At 35.3% G+C, this 27,653-nt stretch overlaps 1 protein-coding gene across 8 annotated transcripts in view; it reads right to left on the bottom strand.

The window, feature by feature from the left end:
* Ecr (ecdysone receptor) overlaps positions 1-27,653 on the bottom strand; it is a 385,687-nt gene that overhangs the window by 218,548 nt on the left and 139,486 nt on the right. For 7 of the 8 annotated variants that reach the window (XM_025298887.1, XM_025298888.1, XM_025298895.1 and 4 more), the window contains exon 3: positions 5,350-6,425. In XM_025298887.1, coding sequence (XP_025154672.1) covers positions 5,350-5,815 — 466 coding nt within the window. In that variant the 5' untranslated portion in view covers positions 5,816-6,425. Of the gene's footprint in view, positions 1-5,349; positions 6,426-27,653 lie in introns of those variants that run through there. The other variant, XM_025298894.1, reaches the window with a different exon arrangement.

Below are 27,653 nucleotides of genomic sequence, written 5' to 3'. Positions count from 1 at the left end.
ACCAAGTTAATTTTAAATTTCTCGAAAAATATTAGGCAAATAAAAAGACCTTTGAGACAAAAGTTGTTCAAATTAATTGTTGGAAAAAGACGGTGTAATAAAAAATTGGATTTTCCATTTAAGATTTTTATGCCGACTTTGATAATGTTTCTCAAGGTCATTCCAAGGTCAAACAATTATCAATATCAATATCTGATTTTTTTAAGCCCTACAACTTTTGTTTCAAACATTGTTTTAAACAATCATTATTTTTTGAAATAATTAACCGTCCCGGAACTTTTGGCAGATCCTGTACATTTACTGATAAGATCAGTAAATAGATCATTTTAAACTTTACAACTTTTGCCTGAAACATTTTTTCCAAAAATTGACTGTTTTCGAGATATTTTATCGTTCGAAGACTTTTTGAGAACCCTGTATACCAGGTATGTAAATATGAAATCGGAATTTTATATAGGAAATACACGTTTATTGTATGAAAATGATAAAAAATATTTTATTCGAAGTATTGCCCATCGCTAGCTATACATTTTTCCCAACTATCTGACAATTTGTGGATGCCGCGCCAAAAAAACTGTTGCTCTTTTGAGGCAAACCAGTCATCGAGCCATTTTCGTACATTTTCGTAAGAAGTGAAGCGCTGCTCAGCAAGTGCGTGTCCCATCAATGTAAATAAGTAGTAATCGGACGGAGCCAAGTCTGGTGAGTAAGCCGCATGCGAAAGTATTTCCCAACTAAACGCCTCAATCGTTTCCTTGATCAGTTTTGTTGTGTGTGATGGTGCATTATCATGAAGCAAGATCACTTTGTGTTGCCTTTCTTGATATTCTGGTCGTTTTTCACGCAAAGCTTGATTCAAATCGATCATTTGTTGTCGGTAGCGTTCAGTATTAACGGTTTGGCCAGGTTTTAGCAGCTCATAATAGATCACACCCTTCTGATCCCACCAAACACAGAGCATTGTCTTCCGTCCATAGCGATTTGGCCTTGCAGTCGATGTCGATGGTTCGCCTGGAGTTACCCATGATCTTTTACACTTCGGATTCTCAAAATATATCCACTTTTCATCGCCAGTTACAATTCGATGGAGAAATGACTTTCTTTTGTACCTGGCGAGCAGCATTTCGCAAGTGGTTTTTCGGTTTCCCTGCTGTCTTTCATTCAGTGCATGTGGAATCCATTTTCCCATCTTCTGGATCTTTCCTATGGCTTTCAAACGTATGGAGACGGCTTCTCGTGTCACATTTAATTGATCCGCGAGTTGTTGTTGCGTTTGAGCGTCATCCTCATCCAACAATGCTTGCAATTCGCTGTCTTCAAACTTTTTCAGTGGTCTTCCACGTTCTTCGTTTCTTACGTAAAAATCGCCACGTTTAAATTTTTTAAACCATTCAAAGCACTGTGATTTACGAAGCGCATGCTCACCGTAAGCTTCGACAAGTATTCGATGCGATTCTGCAGCAGTTTTCTTCAAATGGTAACAGAAAATCAATGCTGTCCGCAAATCGTAGCTCCCAGGCACAAAATTCGATATATTCAACGCTATTACAAACTATGTTGTTATATGAAACTTGTATTGTTATGAGTTGAAAATCTTTGTCAGATGTTAACAAATGGAAATGGCGCTAATGACGCGGTTTGACGGTACTACATTGACAGCTAGGGCCATCTGTAGGTAAATTCCGATTTCATATTTACAGACCTGGTACTACTCAAAAAAATTATGGCATCAAAAAATATGCGCTGAATATTGCTCAACTTTGAACAATGATTACTCAGCGATAAATGGTCGTAAGACAATGATTTTCTTTTTAAATTAAAGGTTGAAGTCTCAACTTTAACATGCTTTTGGTTGATTTTAGATCCAATTCATTTCTACAGCGTGCGATCCCATAATCCAATGGCATGCTTCTGATTTAAAAATTTGCAAACTTTGACAAAACGTACGGGGTTGAGTGATTTTTTTCGAAAATTCTACTTGCGGGAAATGAAAATTTGATTTTTCCCCTTTAATTAAAAAAAAATTCAAGTCTCTACGATTGTTTTTGCGATTTTGCAGCGTTTTAAAGAAACCCTTACATTTTCGTTACTGGAAGTAGAGTTTGCGTAACTATGTTCAATAATCTTTGGCATTGGCACACTGCCGACTTTGGGGGATTTTCTCGTGGAGTTGTCCTCTGTTGTCTTCCCTGTCCCTCTCGTGGTTGTAAATTACCCGTTTCCCGGAAACGTAACCAAATTCGCGAAACTGCGGATTGGTTAATACCGAGTCGCCTCGCTACGTACCTTTGCAAGAAGCCTTCGCTCATAAGCGCAATAATTAGTGCTCATTGAGCCTGAGACAATGGATGCATGTTTCTTTATCATAAAACACTACCATAAACTACCTTGTTTTACACTTAATGCAACAATTCGGTATTCCATTAGGTAATGCCAAAGTTGACAGTGATTTCCTACAAATCCTACTTTCAATAACGAAAATGTATGGGTTTCTTTAAAATGCTGTAAAATCGCGAAAATAAATCGTAGAGACTTGAATTTATTTTAAATAAAAGGGGAAGAATCAAACTTTCATTCCTCGCAAATAAAAATTTGGAAAAAAAATTATCCAAGCCTGTGCGTTTTGTCAAAGTTGCAAATTTTTAAATAAAAAACATGCCATTGAATTATGAGATCGCACGCTGTAGGAATGAATTGGATCTAAAATCAACCGAAAGCATGTTAAAGTTGAGACTTCAACCTTTAATTAAAAAAAAAATCATCGTCTTACAACTATATATCACTGAATAATCATTGTTCAAATTTGAGCAATTTTCAGTGCAAATTTTTTGATGTCATAATTTTTTTGAGTAGTGTATATGTGTACATACATATATCAGGTGTAGTAAAAAGAAATCCATTATTTTTCCAATAGATGGCTTTAATTATCTGTATTTCGCGTTGTATAAGTCCGATCGGGTTCCACTAGATGGCGTTAGAAAGATGAGATTTCGTACTAAAAAAACTTTTCTGACAGTTTTGTGATTAGTTGACTCAGTTTTGTTTGAGCGCGTCAAAGATGGACACTAGCAAAGAGAAAATACGCTATATTTTACAGTTTTTTTTCGATAAAGGCGAAAACGCAAGACAGGCGGCTGAAAATGTGAATAGTGTTTATGGTCTTGATACTGTAACAGCCAATCACGCGCAATTTTGGTTTCGTCGATTCCGTTCCGGTAATTTCGATGTCAAAGATGCACCACGCACTGGAAGGCCAATTGTCGAAAATATCGATAAAATCATGGACATTGTCGAGTCCGACCGTCATGTAAGCACTGTTTCGATTGCCCAAGAGCTAAAGATTGCACAAAAACCGTTTGGAACCATTTGAATAAGGCTGGATACAAAAAGAAGCTCGATGTATGGGTGCCACACGAGTTAACGAAAAAAAAACCTCATGGACCGAATTTCCATCTGTGAATCGCTGCTGAATCGCAACAAAATCGACCCATTTCTGAAGGGGTTGGTCACTGGTGATGAAAAGTGGATCACTTACGACAACGTCAAGCGAAAACGGTCGTGGTCGAATCGCGGTGAGCCGGCGGAAACGGTGGCCAAGCCAGGATTGACGGCCAGGAAGGTTTTGCTGTATGTTTGGTGGGATTGGCAGGGAATTATCTACTATGAGCTGCTCCCCTACGGCAAAACTCTTAACTCGGAACTGTACTGTCAACAATTGGACCGTCTGAAGGAAGCAATCGCCCAGAAGCGGCCAGCTTTGGCCAATAGGAGAGGAATTGTGTTCCATCAGGACAACGCCAGGCTACACACATCGATAGTGACTCGCCAGAAGCTCCGGGAGCTTGGTTGGGTGGTTCTTATGCATCCACCTTATAGTCCGGACCTGGCACCAAGTGATTACCATCTGTTCCTGTCCATGGCGAACAATTTTGCTGATGAAAAATTCGCTTCAAGAGAGGCTTGTGAAAATCGACTGTCTCAATTTTTTGCCAATAGGGGCGAGGGCTTCTATGAGAGAGGCATAATGAAATTACCTTCAAAATGGCAACAAGTTATCGAACAAAACGGCGCATATTTGACCTAAATCGAATCATTCTAACTATGGTAATTAAAGCCTTCAATTTCATGCAAGAATAATGGATTTCTTTTTACTATACCTAATATATAAGGGCTTCCATTAAAAGGTTTCATTTTTAAGAACCCGAGCCGTGCTCGGCTAGCTAGATTAACTGAAAACGTTGCAGTGGCTGAAAGTGTCGCAGAAAATTCAGGCTTGTCCATTGCAAGATGTTCACAGCAATTGGATATTCCATAAACCTATACCACATTTTGTATAAAAATCTTGGTGTACATGTTTGCAAGGCCTAGCTGACGCAAGAATTGAAGCCAAAGGACCCACACATATACAACACCGTACGTTCGTCGATTAGATGTTTGAAATACAAACGGTTAATTCTAATGTTTTTAAGAAAATCATTTTGAGCGATGAGGTCCGTTTCTACCTTTAAGACTACATCAATAAACAAAACTGCTGCATCCGAGGCGTCGAAAACTCAAGGACGATTGGTGAACAATTTCTCCATCGACAACGAGTGACAGTTTGGTACGGTTTTTGTGCTCGCGACGTCATCGGGCCATATTTTTTTGAAAACGAAACCGGTGCTACCATCACAGTCAATAGATTGCGCTGATCGAAAGATGCTGATTGACTTTTTTCAGCCTGAAATTCAAAGACTAGATCTGGACGATGTTTATTTTCAGCAGAATGGAGCTACATGCCACACAAGCCGTGATTGTATATAAAATTTATGCCAATGCTCCATAAACAATTCAAATCCCTAGAGACAATATTCAAACCGTCATTGGCGAAATTAAGCCACAATTGTGCAAAAGCATGATGGAAAATTTTTTCAAAAGAATGACTATTTGCAAGAAAAGTTGAGGCGGTCATTTGGCTGATATTGTGTTTCACATTTCATCGCATAGTTTATACTTTGGATTGGAATAAAAATATCACAACTTTTTCAAAAACAAATTCGTTTTTTTGTTAATTTAAAATGAAACCTTAATGAAAAACCATGTACGTATATTATAGGACATCATTATAGGCATCATTATAGGCATCATATTTAATACTTGATGATAATAATGTTTAATATTTAAAATTCTTATTATATAACAATATAGATACCACAGACTGTCCCGAGACCATAAGTGACGAAGTGCTTTAATTACAAGCTATTTATATCAATGTCATCTTATTCATTTAAATAATAATGCTTTACATATATACCGTCCTTTTATTTGTTAAAATAGCTTTCAATAATTATTGAAATAAAAATTACTTACCTATTTTACCATTAGGACTGTATGGATCGTAACTACTGGTGCTCATAAGGCTTGCGTATCCATTATTGTTGACTTGTTGCTGATGTGCGAGTGGACTGGAGTGCGCCATGGGAGGTTGTTGTGGCTCCGATAATTGCTGTTGCGAAGCGGTATAGACCACATGCTGACTTTGTAAAGAATTTTGCGGCGATCCGGGACTATTCGTCGCTAGCCAATCGTCCGATTTAGCTGTCTTATTGTTATTGGCAATAGTGGTGAAAAGGCCACTTCCAGTGCCGATCGAGCCAGTGGATACGGCAGCTACCGTCGCGGGCGACGTTGACGCTCCTGCCAGATGATCTGGCCTCTCGACCTTGACCAGTGTCAAGGACGCGGCACTGGCAACAACAGATGCCATAGCACCAACGCCAGAGCTGGTGGAGTCACTGTTAGCGGTATCCATGTTTGAATCGCCATTAGTATCCATGTTGGGTGTTGTCGTTGTTATCGTCGTCACTATTGTCGTGGTCGTAATTAATGAATTTACCGTTTCTTTTAACCTGGTTGGGGCTGCCAGGACAATATCCCTTGTGACAATCTTCGATCTTTCATTGTATCGTAATGTTATGTTGCTACTTATTAAACTGGCCACCGTGACGGATCCTTAGCTTTGCTTTTTTATTCTTATTATTAATCAATGCTATGGTTGCTTCTTTTTCCTATTGTCACATAATTCCAAGTTTCTTTAATTACATTATCTTTTCGGCCGATTTTTAATGACGAGAAATATTTATCTATAATTATCTCATTATAAAACTCATTATAAAACTCAATCCGCAATTCTTCCAGTTGAAATTAAAAAAGGAATTAAAATTTTAAATCGATATTGGCCGTTGAAAAATTCTTAAAATGAAAAAAAAATTTACGGTTCTCTCTCTCTCTCTCTCTCTCTCTCTCTCTCTCAATTATACCATTAAATTTATTAATTGATTTAAAATTGATGTGAGATAGTCATAACTTCCACCGTATCTTGACATGTGTAAATGTTTGCTGCAGCTTCATAGTTGAAATCGTTGTTTGTTGATGCTTCAAAGTACCTGCAACATAAAAATGGTTTCAATTAATACAATATATACATATATTGGGTCTGGGAAAAAGATCGTGGCGTTTTTTTAGTAAAATTCAACTGGTTTCCTTATAGTGTAAAAATGAATTTATTTAAACCAAATATGCTCCATTATTATCGACAATGTTTCGCCATTTTTCGGGTAGAGCCATGATGTCATCGGTGAAGAACTTCTGTGGTTTCTGGTTGAAAAACTGAATCAAGTGGTTTTCACAGGCTTCTTTTGAAACCAGCTTAATTCCACTGAAAGAATTCTGCAGAGATCGGAACAAGTGATAGTCAGAGGGTGCTATGTCTGGACTATACGGTGAATGCATCAAAACTTCCCAACCAAGCTCTCGCAATTTTTGACGGGTCATAAAAGAAGTGTGTGGTCGGGCGTTGTCATAATGGAAGACAACACCTTTCCTATTATTCAATTCGGGCCGTTTTCTTTCAATTACCTGACGTAATCTCTCTAGTTGTCCACAGTAGAGTTGAGAATCAATCGTCTAACTAACTGGAAGTAGCTCATGGTGGACGATTCCCTTCCAGTCTCACCACACACACAGCATCACCTTTTTCGGCGTCAATCCTGGCTTTGCGAATGCTTGTGACGGCTCACCATCCCTTGTCCACGATCTTTGACGCTTCCGATTGTCGTACGTGACCCATTTTTCATCACCGGTTATGACACGTTTCAGAAATGGCTCGATTTCATTGCGTTTCAGCAGCGCATCGCAGATGTTAATTCGGTCTATCATGTTTTTCGCGTTCAACTCATGAGGAACCCATACATCGAGCTTCTTTTTATAGCCAGCTTTGTGTAAATGGTTCAAAACAGTTTTGTGGTCAATGCTCCATACCAATATCGACACTGCTGATATGCTTATCTTGCTGGACTTTTTCAAGAATTTCATCAGCTTTTTCAGTGATTGGATGACCAGAGCGTGACTCATCTTTCACATCAAAATTACCAGAACGAAAGCGAGCGAACCATTTCCGCGCAGCAGATTTTGATAAAGTACCTTCACTGTACACAGCACAAATTTTTTCACAAGCCTGCGCAGCGTTCTTCCCTTTGTCGTAATAATATTGCAAAATATAGCGCAGTTTTTCATTACTTTTCTCCATTTTCAAACGCAAACAACTTTCCAACCACTGCACCAATCTCGATGTTTATACACTCAAAGTAACGCTCGAAGTGTCATCTTTCCAACGAGCGTTTAGTGATGTCGCTGCGATCTGTGTTTCCTGAGTTATTTGCAATTGACGCCATCTATCGGGAAAAACCCCACGAACTTTTTTCCAGACCCAATATTTTATAATTATAATTGATTATAAATTCTTAATTACACGCATACGCATTTCTTACGTTCTAAAATATTACGTTCTAAAATATTTCCACAAATAATAGATATAAAATTTTACTGATAAATGTTCGACACACATTTACGTTTTATTTTATTTGAAAGTCGCGCTCGTAGTATGAATGCAGTGACATCTGCGTGGTGGCGCGCGTGCGGAATTAAGAGACAACACTTAGTTTCTTTGTTACTCTGTCCTGTTGTACAAGTATTGAGATGAGAAATAAAAGCTATTAATCAAAACAACAAGGTTATGGGCCCAGGTACTTTACATGCGCATTTAATTCACGCAAGTAATGTGCACATACATATATATAAATATAATAATATCTGGGCACAAGTCAAGTAAAGACAATTAGAAGAAGCGAGGTTATGTGAAGACGATTATCACGTAGAAGCAATAAAAATCAATAATAATGACCTCAGCAACGCAATTAATTGATCGGATCGATAAGTTAAATAGTAATAATTATCGATCATGGAAATTTAATATGAAAATGGCATTAGTACAACGGGAATTATGGAAACATGTAACTAATGAAGCAATCAGACCCGTAGACGATAAGGATGAAATAGAACGATTTAATCGCAAAGAAGAAAAAGCATTAGCAGCGATTGCTTTAAGTGTTGAACCAGAACAACAAGGACACATTATAGACTGTGAGACAGCATTTGATGCATGGGAAGCGTTAAAAAGTTTTGAACCGAAATCACGACCGAGAATATTACAATCGAGGAAACAAATGGTATCAATACAACTAGAACCTGAGGAAACCATAACCTCGTATTTGGGAAAGATAAAGACATGCAGCGATAGTTTAAAAGAAGGATGCGAAATTAAAGACGAGGATTTAGCATATACCATGTTATCTGGACTGCCAGACAGTTATGAAGGAATAGTCATGGCATTAGCGAATCTAGATGATTCCAAATCCAAGTCATCGGAAATAAAAGGAATACTGTTAAGCGAATACGACAGAAGAACAGCAAAAACAACGAGTGGAACTAGCGGACAAAAGGAAGCATACCATCAAACTAAAAGAGCATCACATCAAAGTTCAGAGACCAGAAAAGAAGAAAGGAAGTGCTTTAAACGTGGCAAACAAGGACACATAATGAAAAATTGTAAGTTATTAAATGTCAGAATAAACTATAAGAATAACGTACGTAAGCACAAAGATACATTTTTGCTGGAGATAAATAATACTCAATTAGATGACTGCTGGTTAATAGATAGTGGAGCAATGCATCACGTATATAAACATAGAAACCTATTTAAAAATTATAGACAAGTAACTAATGAAACAATCTATTCAGCTGATAGTGATGCAAATGGTAATTTAAAGGCGATAGAAATAGGTGAAATCGAGATAGAAACTCATGTAAATAATGATATATTTAGTTTAACTTTACAGGAAGTCTATCACGTACCCAATATAAGAAGAAACTTACTATCAGTGTCACAGATATAAAAGAAAAATAAAAGATTAATTTTTGAAAATGGCATGGTAAAAATTTTCAATAAGAGGATTAAAATGATAGTGGGGGAGGCGTTTAATAAAGATGGTTTATACGTAATTAATGCAGAAAATATTACTGATAAATTAAGTCAGACGGAAATATATAATATAGACAATACTAAAATAGATGAAACTTACAAATGGCATCAGAGATTCTGTCACATAAATATTGATAATATTAAAGAATTATCGAAAAAAGGGTTAGTTCGAGGTCTAGAAAAAGTAGATATCAATAAAATTCATTGCCAAGGTTGTAGTACGGGTAAATCTACAAAAGCACCGTGCAAACAAATAAAAGGTAGGTAAAAAAACAATTAAAAAACGTGTTAGAATTAGTGCACTCGGATTTATGTGGACCCATGCCTTTAGAGTCAATAGGAGGATCAAAGTACTTTCTTATATTTACTGATGATTATTCAAGAAAAACTATTGTATTTTGTTTAAAAGGTAAAAACGAAGTAACAAGTTATACGCGTAGATATGTAGCTAGAGTAGAGCGAGAAACAGATAGAAAGGCAAAAAGAATTAGGACGGACAACGGATTAGAATTTTGTAACAATGAACTTATGAATTTGTTTAATGACTTAGGAATTATATACGAACGAACGAACACATACACATCACAGATGAATGGCACAGCAGAAAGGATTAATCGCACACTATTAGATTTAGTTCGCGCAATGTTGAGAACAGCACAGTTACCCGAAAAATTCTGGGCGGAAGCAATATTAGCTGCCTGTTATGTTAAAAATAGAGCTACACATTCGGTAATAGATAATGATGTTCCGGAAGGTGTGTGGACCGGAAATATACCCAGCGTGAAACACTTAAAAGTATATGGATGTCTAGCATATGCACACATACCAAAACAATATAGAAACAAGCTTGATCAAAGAGCAATGGAATGTGTATTAGTAGGATATTCAAATAAAACTAAAGGATATAAGTTGTGGAATCCTATTAAGGATGACATTATTCAAACTAAACATGTAAAATTTGTAGAAGAGACATGCGGTTTTGAGCATATTTCTAAAATATTTATAAAAGCATATTTATAAAAGAAAAACGAACAATATTCCAATCAATGAGGAAGAAAGTATGAGCAATAAAGATGATAAAATGGTGATTAAAAAGACACATGCACAAATAAACAACAATAAAAATGGTGAAATAAGTGAAGATGAAGTAGAAATTGAAATCGAAAAGGATAGCAATACATATAATTTAAGAAAAACGCCGGCGCGTGACATGATTAATGCTGTTAAAACAAGACATGGAAAGATAATCAGAAATCCTTGGGGTCGTGCAGGTAAACCAAATATTGAAATCAATTTAACCGAGATAATAGAACCAGTTTCGTTCGAACAAGCAATGAAATTACATCAATGTAAAGAATGGAAAGTAGCCATGGAAGATGAACTTAACAGTTTAGAAAATAGAAACACATGGGAAATAGTTAATAGAAAAGAACATGTTAAATGTATTGGTAGTAAGTGGATTTATAAAATAAAAACCGATCAAACTGGGAAAATAATTAAATATAAAGCTAGATTAGTTGCACAGGGTTATAATCAAAAGAAAGATGTTGATTATTTTGAATCATATGCACCGGTTGCAAGCATTTCGACCATTAGATTATTGTTAGCAATGTCAATATCTCATGGTTGGAAAATACACTATTTAGACGTGAAATGCACATACTTGTACGGAGAGCTTACTGAGGACATATATATGGAATTGCCTCCAGGATATAATAAATCTAACGAGAAAGTGGCAAAATTAAAGAAACCGATCTATGGGTGAAAGTAGTCTGGTCGCAATTAGAATAACACTATCGATATATTCTTAACTAAGAACGGATTTCGAAGATTAAAAAGTAATAACTGCGTATATGTACATGAAAATGAACTCATATTAACCATATATGTAGACGATATTATATTATTTGCTAAGGACATAAGTAAAATAGAGTATGTTAAGTTATTATTAATGTCAGAATACGAAATAAGAGATTTAGGAACAGTGTCATATTTACTAGGTATAAGAATAGATTTAGACGAACGAATTATAAAATTGTCTCAAGAATTATATATAGAAAAGCTAGCAAAAGAGTATAACGTGAATATAAAGCAACGAAAACACCTGTCGAATTAGGTATAAAATTATCTAAACATGATAGTCCTTCAAATGAATATGAAAATGAAGAAATGAAAAATGTACCGTATAGACAACTCGTAGGCTCCCTGATGTATATAGCGTTAGCAACGCGGCCAGATATATTATACATTACATCTAAATTATCACAATTTGCCTCAAATCCCGGAAAAATACACTGGATGCAAGCGAAGAAAGTCTTGAAATATTTAGCTACAACTAAGGATAAAGTTTTAACGTATAATGATGGAAATAATGAAGTAGAAGTATTTAGTGACGCAGATTGGGCGTCAGACCTAGATGATAGACATTCATACAGCGGAATGGTTGCATTTTTAGGAGGAAATGCGGTATCATGGAAGTCGAATAAGCAAAAATCTATATCTACTTCCACAATGGAAGCGGAATATGTAGCGTTAGCGAATGCCGTTAAAGAAATCATTAGTATAGATATGATGTTTACCGAATTACAAAATTCACCTAATATTAATGTACCTTGTAAACCATATGTCATTAGATGCGACAATAGATCAGCAATTGATTTTACATTAAATAGAGTAGAAAAATCAAGATCTAGACATTGAATATCATATAACTAGAGAAAAGTATGAACAAGGATTAATAAAATTAACATATGGTTCATCTGGTGACAATGTGGCAGATATATTTACTAAAGGATTACCATATAATGTGATGAAATCTCATGTTCAAAAATTAAAAATTATGTAAGCAAACTAGTATATAAGTATACAGCGTATCAAAAGTGGGAGAAATGATAAGTGTTTGACACACATTTACGTTTTATTTTATTTGAAAGTCGCGCTCGTAATATGAATGCAGTGACATGTGCGTGGTGGCGCGCGTGCGGAATTAAGAGACAACAGTTAGTTCCTTTGTTACTCTGTCCTGTTGTACAAGTATTGAGATGAGAAATAAAAGCTATTAATCAAAACAACATTTACTCGTAAATGCTTGATAAAAATTTAAATTTGAAGAAAAAACTTCGAATCTTTTGGTTTCATATGCATGTAAATTATTGTGATGAATATATCCTTACTACATGATATTTAGTAGTCCTCTCTGTCTGTCTGTCTGTCTGTCTGTCTCTCTCTCTCTCTCTCTCTCTCTCGTATAATTTCATTGATAACTATTGAAATTTTTCTATATATATCTTTTTTATATATATCTTTAAAAGAATATATAGCAAATAATTAACTGTGCAGTTTTATTTTATGAAATATAAACAAAATAAAAACTATATGCCGTATGTTATATAAACTGTTATAAGCTTTTTTCCAGAAAGTGTTAAAGATAAAATAATTCTCAATATTTTAATATTCGTTAGACTCTCTTATAGAAAAAGAAAGATAGAAAAGTTTTTGGATTACTAGAAAGAAAGAAAGAGAATCATTTGGCTTTTCTTTTTCATTGAATAAAATGTTCATTGAATAAATATTCATATTGTCGAATATGCTTGTTTAAATCCTAACATACAGGGTGTTCCATTTTAAAGGACCCACTCAAATATCTCAAAAACACTGCGAAAAATGTTTCAAATAAAAGTTGTATGGTCTAAAAAGGGACATAAAACTACATCAGTTTGTTTGGCTCAGCTTGCAACCGGTGCATATGATTCAAAATAATCAACATCTTTCTTTTGATTATAACCCTGTGCAACTAATCTAGCTTTATATTTAATTATTTTCCCAGTTTGATCGGTTTTTATTTTATAAATCCACTTACTACCAATACATTTAACATGTTCTTTTCATGGCGTCACTTTCGAGATATTCACTGATCATCATTTTCCTTAAACGGAAACCTCAATTTTTTATTATATTTTTCTAATTAACCCTTGCAGAACACACAGGGTCAATTTGACCCTTACCTCGAGTTTGATCGTAAATATCTTACACCTACTTACTCCATACTTGCAAGAAAAACTAAAAAATGCCACGCTGCGTGCCGAAATATGCAAAGACATTCAGCTTATTCTTGATGATAAATCAACTATACCAGAAGGTGATCGATCGCAATTAGGAAAAAAGCAAGATGTTCACTTTGCCCTTACGCAAAAGATAAAAACCTAAGATGCAATGTCCGAGTTGCTTGCGTCCGATGTGCGATGAACATCATGTTTATTTATGTAATGACTGCACCGAAAGTGAATAAATAAGTTAACTTTTATCACAAGTCATTTAAATAATGAAGTATTCACATATATGTAATAAGAAATAAATTTTTCTAAAACTTTTTCACAAAAATGTTCGATTTTTTATCTTAAAAACCACCTTCATCACCTAGCAAAATAAATACCTTTTTTGAAAGGTACACTAAAGGACTATTTTTTTTTTAATATAAGTATATCTTGGGAATATGAAGATAAATTTTCAGTCAAAAATATTGAAAATTGAAACAGATATTTTTCTTACTAAATTTTGAATTTTGCAGAAAACAATTTCTTGTTGTTAATTTTTTTAAATATGTAAATGATTCGAACGACACTTTTTTCTACATCAATTGATTCTACGATGTTTGAAGTGTATCTGAGAATTTTTTCAAGTTGATCGGATGCGTGTATGTGAAATGGTAGACAATCCAAACGCAGGATCAAATTGACCCAGAGTGTTCTTCTTGATCAAAAAAAGAGGTGTGTTCTCCGAGGGTTAATTTTAACAACTTTTATCTGAAACATCTTTTTATTTATCTAATACTTTTTGAAATATTTAAAGAAAACTTAGTAACTTTTTCAATATTCAATTTATGATATCTCGCTAAGTATTTGTCGAAAGAAAAAATAGTACTAGACTTTTTTACTATTTGGTCTCAAGAATATATTGTCACAATAGTTCCCTAACTTTTGTTAATTTATCGACTTTTGGAAATTTTAAAATCTTCCAATTAACAAAAATCAGAGTGCTATTGTAACAATACCAGGTATATAACTATGAAACCGGAATTTTTGTATAGAAAATACACGTTTATTATATGAAAATGATAAAAAATATTTTATTCGAAGTATTGCCCATCGCTAGCTATACATTTTTCCCACCTATCTGACAATTTGTGGATGCCGCGCCAAAAAAACTGTTGCTCTTTTGAGGCAAACCAGTCATCGAGCCATTTTCGTACATTTTCGTAAGAAGTGAAGCGCTGCTCAGCAAGTGCGTGTCCCATCAATGTAAATAAGTAGTAATCGGACGGAGCCAAGTCTGGTGAGTAAGCCGCATGCGAAAGTATTTCCCAACTAAACGCCTCAATCGTTTCCTTGATCAGTTTTGTTGTGTGTGATGGTGCATTATCATGAAGCAAGATCACTTTGTGTTGCCTTTCTTGATATTCTGGTTGTTTTTCACGCAAAGCTTGATTCAAATCGATCATTTGTTGTCGGTAGCGTTCAGTATGAACGGTTTCGCCAGGTTTTAGCAGCTCATAATAGATCACACCATTCTGATCCCACCAAACACAGAGCATTGTCTTCCGTCCATAGCGATTTGGCCTTGCAGTCGATGTCGATCGTTCGCCTGGAGTTATCCATGATCTTTTACGCTTCGGATTCTCAAAATATATCCACTTTTCATCGCCAATCACAATTCGATGGAGAAATGACTTTCTTTTGTACCTGGCGAGCAGCATTTCGCAAGTGGTTTTTCGGTTTTCCTGTTGTCTTTCATTCAGTTTATGTGGAACTCATTTTCCCATCTTTTGCATCTTTCCCATGGCTTTCAAACGTATGGAGATGGCTTCTCGTATCACATTTAATTGATCCGCGAGTTGTTGTTACGTTTGAGTATCATCCTCATCTAACAATGCTTGCAATTCGCTCTCTTCAAACTTCTTCGGTGGTCTTCCACGTTCTTCGTTTTTCACGTAAAAATCGCCACGTTTAAATTTTTTAAACCATTCAAAGCACTGTGATTTACGAAGCGCATGCTCACCGTAAGCTTCGACAAGTATTCGATGCGATTCTGCAGCAGTTTTCTTCAAATGGTAACAGAAAATCAATACTGTTCGCAAATCGTAGCTTCCAGGCACAAAATTCGACATGTTCAACGCTATTACAAACTATGCTGTTGTATGAAACTTGTATTGTTGTGAGTTGAAAATCTTTGCCAGATGTCAACAAATGGAAATGGCGCCAATGACGCGGTTTGACGGTAACTACATTGACAGCTAGGGTCATCTATGGGCAAATTCCGGTTTCATATTTACAGACCTGGTATATTCTTGAGACTTGAGATGTAGAATAAAAAAGTCTACTACCACTTTTTTCCTACGAATAGCGAGATATCGTAAGTTAAATGTTGAAAAAGTTATCAAGTTTTTCTTAAATATCTTAAAAAATATTAGGCAAATAAGAAAATGCTTCCGACAAAAATTGTTAAAATGTTTGATTGATAGGAAAATATAATATAATAAAAAATTGTGGTTTCCATTTAGGAAAAGTAATGATCGGTGAATATCTCAAAAGTGGTACAAGAATCGTGATGTCATAAAGAAAGAAACAAAAGAAATTAAATTTCATATTTTATCAGTTACTAACACTATTAATTATTCAAAATCTTCTAGTAGTAGAATTCTTTTGAGATAAAAGTGACAGAAATAAATATTTGATTAAATAAAAAATTACTAATGATAATCTAAGAATTTATTATGACTAAATGAATAATTACAACAGATTTATATAGATATAAATATTGAAATTTTTAAGCTACGAATATAAATTAATAATAAAACGAGAAGTAAAATAATTATAGACTGTTGAAAAATAATATAATCTTTTTTCAAAAAACTTCAATAAACTTCATAAATCTTCAAAGCAATTTTCGCAAATAAAATCTCAATAGCTTTTGCAAATTGATTTTTTGTTTACTTTATAAATAACATTAGTTTTCGTATCTTTTTTGCGACTGCATAAATACACATCTTTTTTTGTAAGTAAAACATCGGTAAAATGCAGTAGTGCGTAATTAGAGATGGATTTTTACCGCACGCGATATTTCACAAAAAACTTCAAAAAGCCTTCAAATGTGACCTAGCAAACATGAGGACGTCAAATAATGCCGTTTTAATAATGACGTTTTAATAATGCCTCTAATGATTTATAGTAATTTGTAATAATTAATACATCATTTGACGTCATTCTGTTATTTAGAGAACATTAATAGTTTTTGAAAAAAAAGTTATTTTAATCACAAGATGGAATATAACCGTACCCCAGGCCGGAGTTGCTGCCACTTATCTGCGATTGTGGAAGTGTGGGAGAAAGATAACGCCTTTTTAAGGACCAAGAGGAAGATAAAAACTATTGAGAAATAGAAGTCATATTTATCAATATAAAAATTATTAAACAAATATGAAAAAAAACAAAAATAAAATTATTAAAACTCTTGCGAGTATTTTCATACCTCGCCTTGGTATTTACGGGTTAATGTCTTCTTAACCTAAAATCCTCCTAACCTAAAAAATTTGTAATAAATTTTAAGGGAGTAATGAATCAAAAATAAAGAAAAATAATCTAAAAGTTAAAAATAAGATGGAAAGAAGAAAATATATAGGAAAAGAGTAAATAAGAAAAAATAAAAAAGGAAAAGAAATAGAAGATAAAATATGATTTTAAAAGGAATAAAATATAAAAATCTTTCGTGAAAGGAAATAGAATCAAAGAGAAAGAAGGAAACGAAAATAAAGACGATATAAAGTAAAAGTAGTATAATACCATATGTGAAAAAAAGTGAATATAAAGAAGGAAAAAGAATAGAAAAAAGTAAAATGAATATAAGAGATAAAAATAAATACATAATCAAATTGATGTTTCAATATTTCATTGAATCCGGTAGTAGTGAATAATACGGACAGTACTCGCAAATCATACAGTTCACTGGTTGCATTATCGATCAGATCATCCCTTTTTCATTTCTCCCCTCTTGTCTATATTATTCGTGACGGGATTCAATGTGAAGGAAGAACCTAACCTTCAATGCTAACGCTGACCCACTCCATTGGTCAACATAATAATATATTCCTGTTTTACATCAGTATCTAATCATAATCCTTACATATCACTTTAGTTGTAAACGTTTATTAACCATTCTTTAGTTAGTTATTGATTACATTAGTCAATATCACGAGTTATTTAAGATGAAGATTTATGGAATACTATAATTGTAAATCAACAAAGCAGAATCTCCAAAGTATTCAAACTTATCATGAAAGAAAAAAGCCATATATGTGTAACTTTAAAATATGCAGTTTATATCTTTTTTCCGACGATTAAAAAAGTATTTAATTATAAAATTGACACAAAGAAAATATATTTTTTATAAAACAAACTAGAAGTAGAGAGAAGTATATAATTATACGTTGCCTCGACTAATTCTAATTTGAATTTTTAGCAGAGTTTGAAACTTTTATAGATAAAGACATGAATATAACTTAAGAATTAATAACTTAAGACAATTTGAAAATTATTAACTAAAATGCTTAATACTGAAAATTATTGTAATTTATAAATATATGCAAGAAAATCTAAGAATTAATGAAATGAGAATTTAGAATAAAAATATTTATGAATAATAAATTATACATTTTATACATTTTTTAGTGCAAAAGAATAAATGCGTTATATTCAGAAATACATAATTGTTATAATCAACACTTTAATATTCAAAACGTTTTTAATATTCAAAAATATATAGTTGTATATAATAATAATATAAAACATATAATTGTAATAATCAGCACTTTAATATCAAAAATACATAATATAAAACTAGATTTTGTAACTTTTCATAGACTCAAGATGGTAAATTGTGTGCTACTGGAATTGTAGAAAATATAACAGTGGGTGTAATGAGCGTTGAAGATATTTAGGTCAATGCTTGCCCTCGCTCCAGTGTTCGTATCCTTGTTGCAAATCCATTTCTCCATCTCGCCATATCCAAGTTCTAGAACGAGCCGACTCAATCCGTGTCGCGCTAAGGCAACCCGAACCAAGCCGAATGAAACCGAATCAAGCCGAGTCGAGCCGAGTTAGCCGAGCAAGGCTGAGCCGAGTCAAGTCGAGCTCAGTCGAGCTGAGCTGAACTGTTTCTGTTTTCGATTTTCGTCTATCAATGAAAGAGCTCTTATGTAGACATTTTCATAGGATATTTTAGGATTATTATTTATGTTATTTAACGAAAATTACAATTACGAACAAATACAATTACGATATCTCGGAAACCTGCAATATGTCTATCTCATGTGGCTCTTTTTCTCTCATACCCTTTCATCGTATCTAGGCCACCGAATCGATCCTGCTCTGGCAGTACAGACTCCTTTACTACTATAGTTGTCGTTATCGCCGTCACCACAAAGATCATTTATCACCATCACTAATATCAGCAATTGACTAGATCATCATTTCCATTACATTATGAATCTAATATATTATTCGTCTTATTATTATTATTCGTTTTAGTATTATTATTCGTCTTTCCCACCATTATTATCAAAAATTGGCATGATGCTGATTCACTGTCTTGATCTGATTTACGAGCATACGTATTAATACAATTAATACATTTTTATTATGTCAAACATTTATCTGAATTTTAAAGATAAGTATAAAAATACATTATTGATACTTATAACATGGAAAAATAATTAATACTTTAATCAGATTAATATTAATTTTCATTTTAATTTTTAATTAATTTTTAATTAATTTTAATTAATACTTCAATCAGATTAATATTAATTTTAATACAAGGTTTAATCAGTTTATCACGAATTTATTTTTTTTGCGTTAAACTTTCTAAGAGACAGAAAAATTTCATGTCTCATAAAATTTATTTCAAAAGTACATTCAGTTTCAAAATTTCAAACAATGTCGAAGGTTTAATATATAATTTGCTTTCTTGTAAATTAGAATTTTTTTAAATAAAATAAAAAAATAAAAGAAAATTTTTTTATATAAAAGAAAATTGTGTGTGTATGATATCAAAATTTTCAGATACATTTTCAAAACAACAAATTTTCAATTGTATTATAAAATTAAAAAATAAAAGCTTTATTTTAGCTATATATGTGCGTGCACGTGTCCGCCCGCACACATGTGCACGCAACACACACACACACATATCTGTTGTATCTGACATACCGAGAAATAATTATCCGCGTATCGTTCACGTCATTACTCTGCTCATAGCTGTTAGCCTATAGCTACTGTCATTAACCGTTTGAGTCCCAAGCAGCGCGATCGCGCTGTTCAGATTTTATGTCGAGAAAACCTAGTACATTTCGATCATTGTGGACAACTGACGGTGCGTTACCGATTGTCGAAGTCGCGCGCTCAGATTTACTGAAGCAAGTATATCACACCGATCCTTTTAATGTAAATAGTACATTTTATAATAGGTAGAATAATACTATAATAATGCAATAATACATTACAAATTAAAATTTTTATTTCATTGTTATCTTCTCAATAATTTTTATCGAACAAAACTTGAAATATTTATAAATTTACAGTACGCATATGTAATAATACAGATGTATTTTATAAAATAACGAATTACAAATTAACAATATTTTTGTGTTATGAACAAATAATTTAAATGGAGAGTAACAATTATAATTTGTAACATCGGTGTTTATCAAAACATGTTGGATGGATTCCTTTTGCTTCGTTGCTCCGTTGCTTCGTCTAATCATTTTGAAACACACAATTATTAACAATGAGAAACACTTACGCAAGAATACGTCCGATCGCTTTGCAAACTACAATAAATGTGACAGAGCGATGAGAAAAAGACGAGAATCGCGTTACCTAACAAATACAAGAAGCGGTATTGGTCCGATTGGGATTCATCGATGTAAAATAAACAAAGCGCTATCGCGCTGCTTGGGTCTTTTCATACTCATTTATAGAAAGCGCGGTTGCGCTGTTTGGGATTCTTCGACAGTGTTTTTTCAATACCCCCTGGGACTCAAACGGTTAAGAAGTAGCTTCTCAACCATTTTCGGTAAACTTGCGTCTACGCAGAGCTCATCCCGTAACGTCGCTAATTCGCTAATTTTCTTTTATAAATAACTTGAAATTTCACATGATAGTTTACAAAATGACAGAGGTCCTCTCGCTCGTCAATATGCTTTACTTTCACGTGCAGGTTGATACGTCTTGCATCAGGCACTTTGTATATATATGTAAAAGAAAGTGGGAATAAGGGAGAGAGGAATGAGTAAAGAGAGGGGTTGGAATTGGTTGAAAAGAAAAGGGTAGGAGGGAGGTGAGAGGAGAAAGGGAAGGAACGAAAAGGAGAGTGAGAATGGATGAGAGAGGGAGAGGGAAAGAGAGAGAGAAGTAGAACTGGAAGATGTAGAATAATACGTAAGTTTATTTTGAATCCAGAAGTTCCAGTTTCTCGAACTCAAATTTTAAAAATAGCCATTGCTATTGTATGTTTGAAATCGGGTGAAAACCGTCGTTCTATTTCTTTATATTTGAAAACATGATGGAAAATGCCGAGAATATCTCTGATATAGCGAATAGTGTGCGTTTTAAAAGATAATAATTTATTATTATAGTTTAACTCAGATGTTTCCATTACAAGATATAAGCGACATATATTGTCACATACATTTATATTGTCACATTATTAAAGAGTAATTGACATATGTCAATTACTTATATTATCATGTTCAGCTTAGTTTCCATCATTTCCCACATCTGCCATCTTTCTGGCAGCTGATGAATCTCAGTAAAAAGTATCTTCGATAAAAAGATGATTTTGACTCAATGAAGTCATCGATGCTTTTTTCCTCGGGAGATTGAAAGTGGAAATCCACCAAGTGATGTTGAAGCGACCGGAATATATGATAATCCGTAAAGGTCTGGAGAATAAACCGCATGTGAGAGAATTTCTTAGCCTAAAGAATTCTTAGCCTAGATTTTAGCCTAGATAAATTCTAGGGTTCACTTTTGCCGTGTATAGCCACGCCTTGCCGTGCAACAGAATCACTTGCCGGGTTTCACTGTCAGTAAATGATTTTTTATGCTTAATTTCGTTACTTAAATTAATGAATTGCTACTGATAACGTTCAGAAGTAACAGTTTCACTGAATTTGAGCAACTCATAACAAATAATGCCTTTAAAATCCCAGCAAATACAGTCTGTAAAGTAAGAGCGTGCATGGCATAAATGGCAGTTGACTTCAAATATCGTCCTAGTTTTTTTGTGAGCCGATAGATGAAATCTTTGTCGTGAATGCTTTGTCACAAAAGATTCAGTTGGCGTCGAACTCTAACCTGAGAAACCTAAGAAACACGTTAACCGCCATGAGTGCCGCATACGCATCGCGCTACGAGGCTGTGTTCCTTTGTTCCCACCCCAAAGGACCAAAAATGTCATATGCAGTGGCTGCTAAATACATGGGAAAGTCAAAATCGTCACTAAGTGGGTTCAGCAATATAAGATAAAAAATGTCGATGACTTGCCAGAACGTGGCTTGATAGGCAAAGTGACGCCGAATATGGAAAAAAAAATTGTGAATTTGTTTAAGCGGAACCCGACCTTAATGCTTAAAATTTATGAGAAGTGTTTATTGCCGACTGCTGAACGATGCTTCATAAAAAAAAAACGAGGACTGGATCTTACAGGAAGACAACGACTCAAAACACCGGAGCAAGCTTTGCACCGAGTGGAAAGAGCAGTCTGGCATCGTCACACTTGATTGGTCATCGCAGTCGCCAGATGCACATCCCATTGAAAATGTGTGGGCATATCTCAAGCACAAGCTTCGAGGAAAAAGAGTGTGCACTTTGAAGTAGCTGACACGACAAATTCGTCTCGTTTGGAGGTCTTTACCGAACGAATACGCAGTCAACTTAGTATGCTTTGAAGATGCCAGGCAATTATCAATGCCGGTGGTGACTGGACTCATTATTAATGGTATAGCATTTTTCTTCTTATGGAGTACAACAAATCCATGTACTTAAAAATCATTAAAAATAAATTTTTCTACACATTAACCCGTGCACGCTCTTACTTTACAGACTGTACATAACACTTTTTTAGCGTGAATATTCAGTTCCGCAGTATTTTTTGATGGCTCACTCCGAATAAACTAACGATTTTCATCGTTTGGGATTAATGTACAATATCTATTTTTCACCTCATTTTTGTATTACAATTTTATGAAGAAAGATCTTTTGTTTGAATCCTTACAGCAGAAATATTGCTGTCTCACAACGTCTCATTTTGTTTTTTGAGATGAGCACATGTAAAACCCAATGGCTTCCCTATGCAATTCTTCCAAGCTTCTTTAAGCATACAGAAGTAGCTGATTGAGATACACCAAGTTTTTCAGTAAGTTCTTATTGCGTCTAACAAGGATTTTCGTTCAGTAATTGCTCTAATTCTTAAACTTTTTTTCGCTTTCCACTGCGTTTTCGGTCAGTAAGGTCAAAATTGTCTTTCTGGAACTTCTGGAAATATGTTTTACAAGTTTTACGGATCACAGCACCTTTATCCAAAGCGGAACAAATCATTTCAGTAGTCTAAACAACATTTTTCTTTAATTAAAAAGTAAAAAAAGAATGTAGTGCCTCACATATTTCGTTTCGCACATCGTGTTCACTATTTTTTTTTGAAGGTTATATCAGCAGAACCACCAATTATTATAGATATGCTTTTTAACACGTTGACTGCCGCGCGCGTTTGCAACGAAATCTCCGTCAGGCCACGCGCACCGCTGTACGAAGCGTGCGCTGCTGTCTCATGTCTGTTCATTTGTTTCTATCGATACATTCTTAAGATCCTCAATCAAATGGAATCAAATGGTACCGGAATGGAAAAACTTGGTATTCAACTTCTGCTGGGAATTTCAGTTGTAAACGCTTTGGTGCTTTACAAACTTGCGACAAAGAAGACTGTAAATATTAGAAGATTTAGAGAATTGATAGCTACAAAATTATTAGGACTGCCTGAAAATACAACCAAGCCTTCTGTTCGACGAAGTCAGCATAATATCGCCGTTCGCAAAAATGATTCTGGAAAAAACATTAGACGCGCATGCAAACGACGTTATTCAAATAAAAGATGTGAAATGGACCGATCAAAGGCACGAGGGAATCTGAAGAAAACAACAACTTTTTGTCCAAAATGTCCTGATCAACCTCAGCTTTGCATAGAATGCTTTAATGTTTTACACTCCAAATAATTTTTTTAATAAACCATTTTTATAATAATTCAATAGTTTTATTACATCCTGTGGAATATCTATCCAAATATTTTCAAAGATCCTTTGTAAGTAGTCAAATAAGCGTCACCTGAATACGGGAGACGCGGCCCGATGAGAACTTTTGCTGTCACCCGTATTCGGGTGACGCGGCCCGATGAGAACTTTTGCTGTCACCCGAATACGGGTGACGCGGCAGTGTCACCCGTATTATAACATGTTAAAGCTTACGGTTGGCGCTTTTAAATTACCATACGATGGAAAAAAAAATTTAAATTTATACCAGATTTGTAAAACATTAAACGCAAAAAGGCACCGAACTTATTTCTATATCTAATAGTATATACTTTTCGGACAACTTTTGTTCAACATTTTTTAATATATTTTGTTATTATGATTATTAATAATAATTAATATACTTTATTATTGTCTTCATTACGTATTGGTGATTTGTAATATAGTTTACTGTTATCTTCACTATACTTGGATATTTATTCCAATTTTTGACTTGCTTAAGAAGTAACGATTTAACAACATGTATATTTTAGGAATAATTATTTTGTATAACATTAACATCATATATTTTAGGAATAATTACTTTATATAACGTTAGCATCAAGATGAATATTACCTTTAAGTTCTTTTATCTCATTTTATATTTAGATACATATGTTATACCATTTTGACATTTCCAGAACCATTATATATAATATTAATATTTAGGTATTTTTTATTTCTATTTGCTGTATTTTAGAACAATTAATTTTTCACAACGATTTTCACGTAATTAACTGCTATTATGCTACCGCTACTCGAAGAAACTGTCTGCGAGTTATTAATTCTTTTTACAAAATTTTCTCTAATTTTAAACAATATTTCAGGGGACACGTTCGCGCAAACTTCATTTTTCGTTTTAAGTCTTCTTTCACTATAAGTGATTGAAATATGATATTCTCTTTAATATATCTCGATGAAGTTAGTAGAACCAAATTAGAATCAAACCGAACCTATACTAACTAAACCTATACTAACTAAAACTCTATACTAAAATTCTAATTGAATCTATTTTACTGTTCGTTTTATACTAATTTATCATATCATTAAATATCATTAATAATCTACATAACAAAACTTGATCCTAAGTACGTCCAATAGATATATCACAAAGGATTTAGTGATATCCAAAATACATTCGTAACAGGCCGAAATATACCTCAAAAAGTCCGGGAACGCTAAAATATTTCGAAAAATATGAAAGATACGAAAAAATCTTTCATACAAAAGTTGTAGGGCTTAAAAAGATCTATTTAGTAGTCATATCAGTTTGACCATAAGTGGCGTTGCTAAGGTCATATGAAGGTCAAGTTTGTTTTTTTAAATGGAACCTCCTATTTTTTATTGGAAATTCTTGTAGCTTATTTCGTGAGCTTTCCAAAACACTATAATAAAGTCATTTTTATCAAGTTCTTTCCGAGTTATGACGCTTGAAAGTTACAGTACCGCCGACATTAGCATTACCCAAAGTGTACCGCGCGGAGAGATGCTTCTCGGTCCACATATTCTAAAAACGAGTTGCGCTCGCTCGTATCTCGTTCTTTGTCTCTTTTGTTTCTTTTTCCGGTTATAATATCACATTTTTCTCTGAAAAATATTGACCAGAAAAGAAAGAATATTGCTACTTATTTATCGAGGATTTGGTGATCGTATTAGATCATATCAAGAAGTAGCTGATCCATTCAATGTTACACATCCTGATCTCGATCTTATTTCTAAATCCACCGTTTGCAGAACAGTAACTCGTTTTTTTGAAATGAAAACAGTTAAGGACCGATCTCACAGCGGAAGACCAAAATCCGCAACTAATGATGATAAGACTTTGGATGTTCTCCAATCATTTCAGGAAAATCCTCATTTGTCCATATCAAAAACAGCACAAGCCCATGATATCAGTGAAGGCAGCGTTTCTAACATTTTAAAATAGCATAAATATTACCCGTATAAAATTGTTATCACTCAAGAACTTAGGAAGAACTTGGAAGATGATTTTGATAGAAGAATTCAGTTTTGTGAAGAACTTGATGCATCGGTGTGATGATAATGCCAACTTTTTGAATTTTGTTATTTTTTCTGATGAAGCCACATTTTAAATAAATGGTGCTGTTAATCGCCACAATTGTAGATATTGGAGTGACGAAAATCCACATTGGATGAGCGATCTTCGCACACAATATCCACAAAAATTGAATGTTTGGACAGGGATCTGTAGTCGCGGTATTATAGGCCCATTTTTCATAGATGTTGATTTAAATGCTGAAAAATATGAAAATTTATTGCGAGATCATGTCATTCCTGAAATTGAAAATTTATTTGACGCAAACATGCAAAACGTTTGGTTCCAGCAAGATGGAGCAGGACCCCATTTTGCAGTACGAATTCGAGAATTTTTAAACCGTTTTTTTTTTCCTAATTGATGGATAGGTAAGAGAGGTGCCATTGAATGGCCTGCTAGATCACCTGATCTATCTCCTCTTTTTTTGGGGACACATTAAAAATAAAGTTTATGCGACGAAACCATGTAATTTGGAAGACCCGAAGAATCGAATAATGTAGGAAGCATCTCTAATCACTTTAGAACAAATAAGCTATGTGATCAATAGTTTCTATGAACGTTTAGCTCATTGCCAAACAGTAGAAGGACGACATTTTGAACATTTGATTAACTGAAAAAGTAAAAAACAATAGCTTGAAAAATGTTACCTACGCACATACACACACATATACTACGGAGAGGGTTTGGAATCTTAAAATAGTCTGCGGGAGTGACGAACTATAGTGGGGGCGCCCGTACAAAAGGGTGATGGGCAAGACCCGCCCTTGGGCGCCCCCGCCGACGGAGTCGTTGGACAGCCAGGCCCTCGAGGGGCTCCTCGACACCCTCCTTCCGAGGGTAGAGGGAGCCTCCCCAGAATTCCCGCCCCCGAAATGGGGGAGGGGGACTGGAGCGAGGACCTCGCTGTGGGTCTAGAGGAGCTCAAGGCCAGGGGCAAACTCGGGGCCAAGGGGAAAGCCCCCGGCCCCGATGGGATCTCTGGCCGAGCCCTGGACGAGAACATATCCGCGGCCTTACGCGGGGTTTTGAGTGGGTGCCTCAAGGAGGGAGTGTTCCTTCCAGCCTGGAGGAGGGCCAAATTAGTCCTCCTCCCAAAGGTGGGCAAGCCACCTGGGAGTGCGTCGGCCTACAGGCTAATATGCCTGCTGGACGAGGCGGGCAAGATGCTCGAACGCATCGTTGCCGACCGCCTCGTCCAGCACATGTCCTCGGAGGGGCCGGATCTCCACGACCGTCAGTATGGATTCAGGCCCGGAAGGTCCACGTTGGACGCAGTCCAGCCAAAGTTGGCAGGCAGGAGGGGATGTGGATTGTCCTACCATCTGGTGCAGATACTGACGGGCCATGGGTGTTTTGGCAAGTATCTGCACCGGATCGGGAAGGAGCTCACCACCAGATGCCACCACTGCCCCATGCTTATGGACACGGCGCACCACACCCTGGCTGATTGTCCAGCCTAGGAAGGGGAGCGTCGTGTCCTGGCCGGGGCAATGGGGTGCCATATTGGGGAAATCTCGCTCCCGCGCATGGTTCAATCCATGTGCGGGAGCGAGGAGGGTTGGGAAGCGGCGGCCTCCTTCAGTAAGGACGTAATGTCCAAGAAGGAGGCCGCCGAGAGGGAGCGCCGACCACACTCAACCCGTCGTCGCAGACGACGACCACCCGGTCGGCGGCCCATGGGGGGGCTGAACTAGGCAGCGGGCCTGAGGTGACACCGGCCAAGGAAGTGGAAGGACCCCCGAGTAGCGGGGGTCCAAGCCCTCCTCGGCCGCCTCGGGCCCGGCTCCGTCGGCAGGGGGGATCCGGCTCTTCGTCCTCCTAAAGGAGGAAGATGGATCTCCCCTGGC

This window comes from Harpegnathos saltator, unplaced genomic scaffold (assembly GCF_003227715.2).
Source record: "Harpegnathos saltator strain DR-91 unplaced genomic scaffold, Hsal_v8.6 scaffold244, whole genome shotgun sequence".
In the NCBI taxonomy this organism is placed as follows: domain Eukaryota; kingdom Metazoa; phylum Arthropoda; class Insecta; order Hymenoptera; family Formicidae; genus Harpegnathos; species Harpegnathos saltator.
The sequence above is the reverse complement of the archived record's forward strand: the minus strand, read 5'-3'. Positions and strand labels throughout refer to the sequence as shown.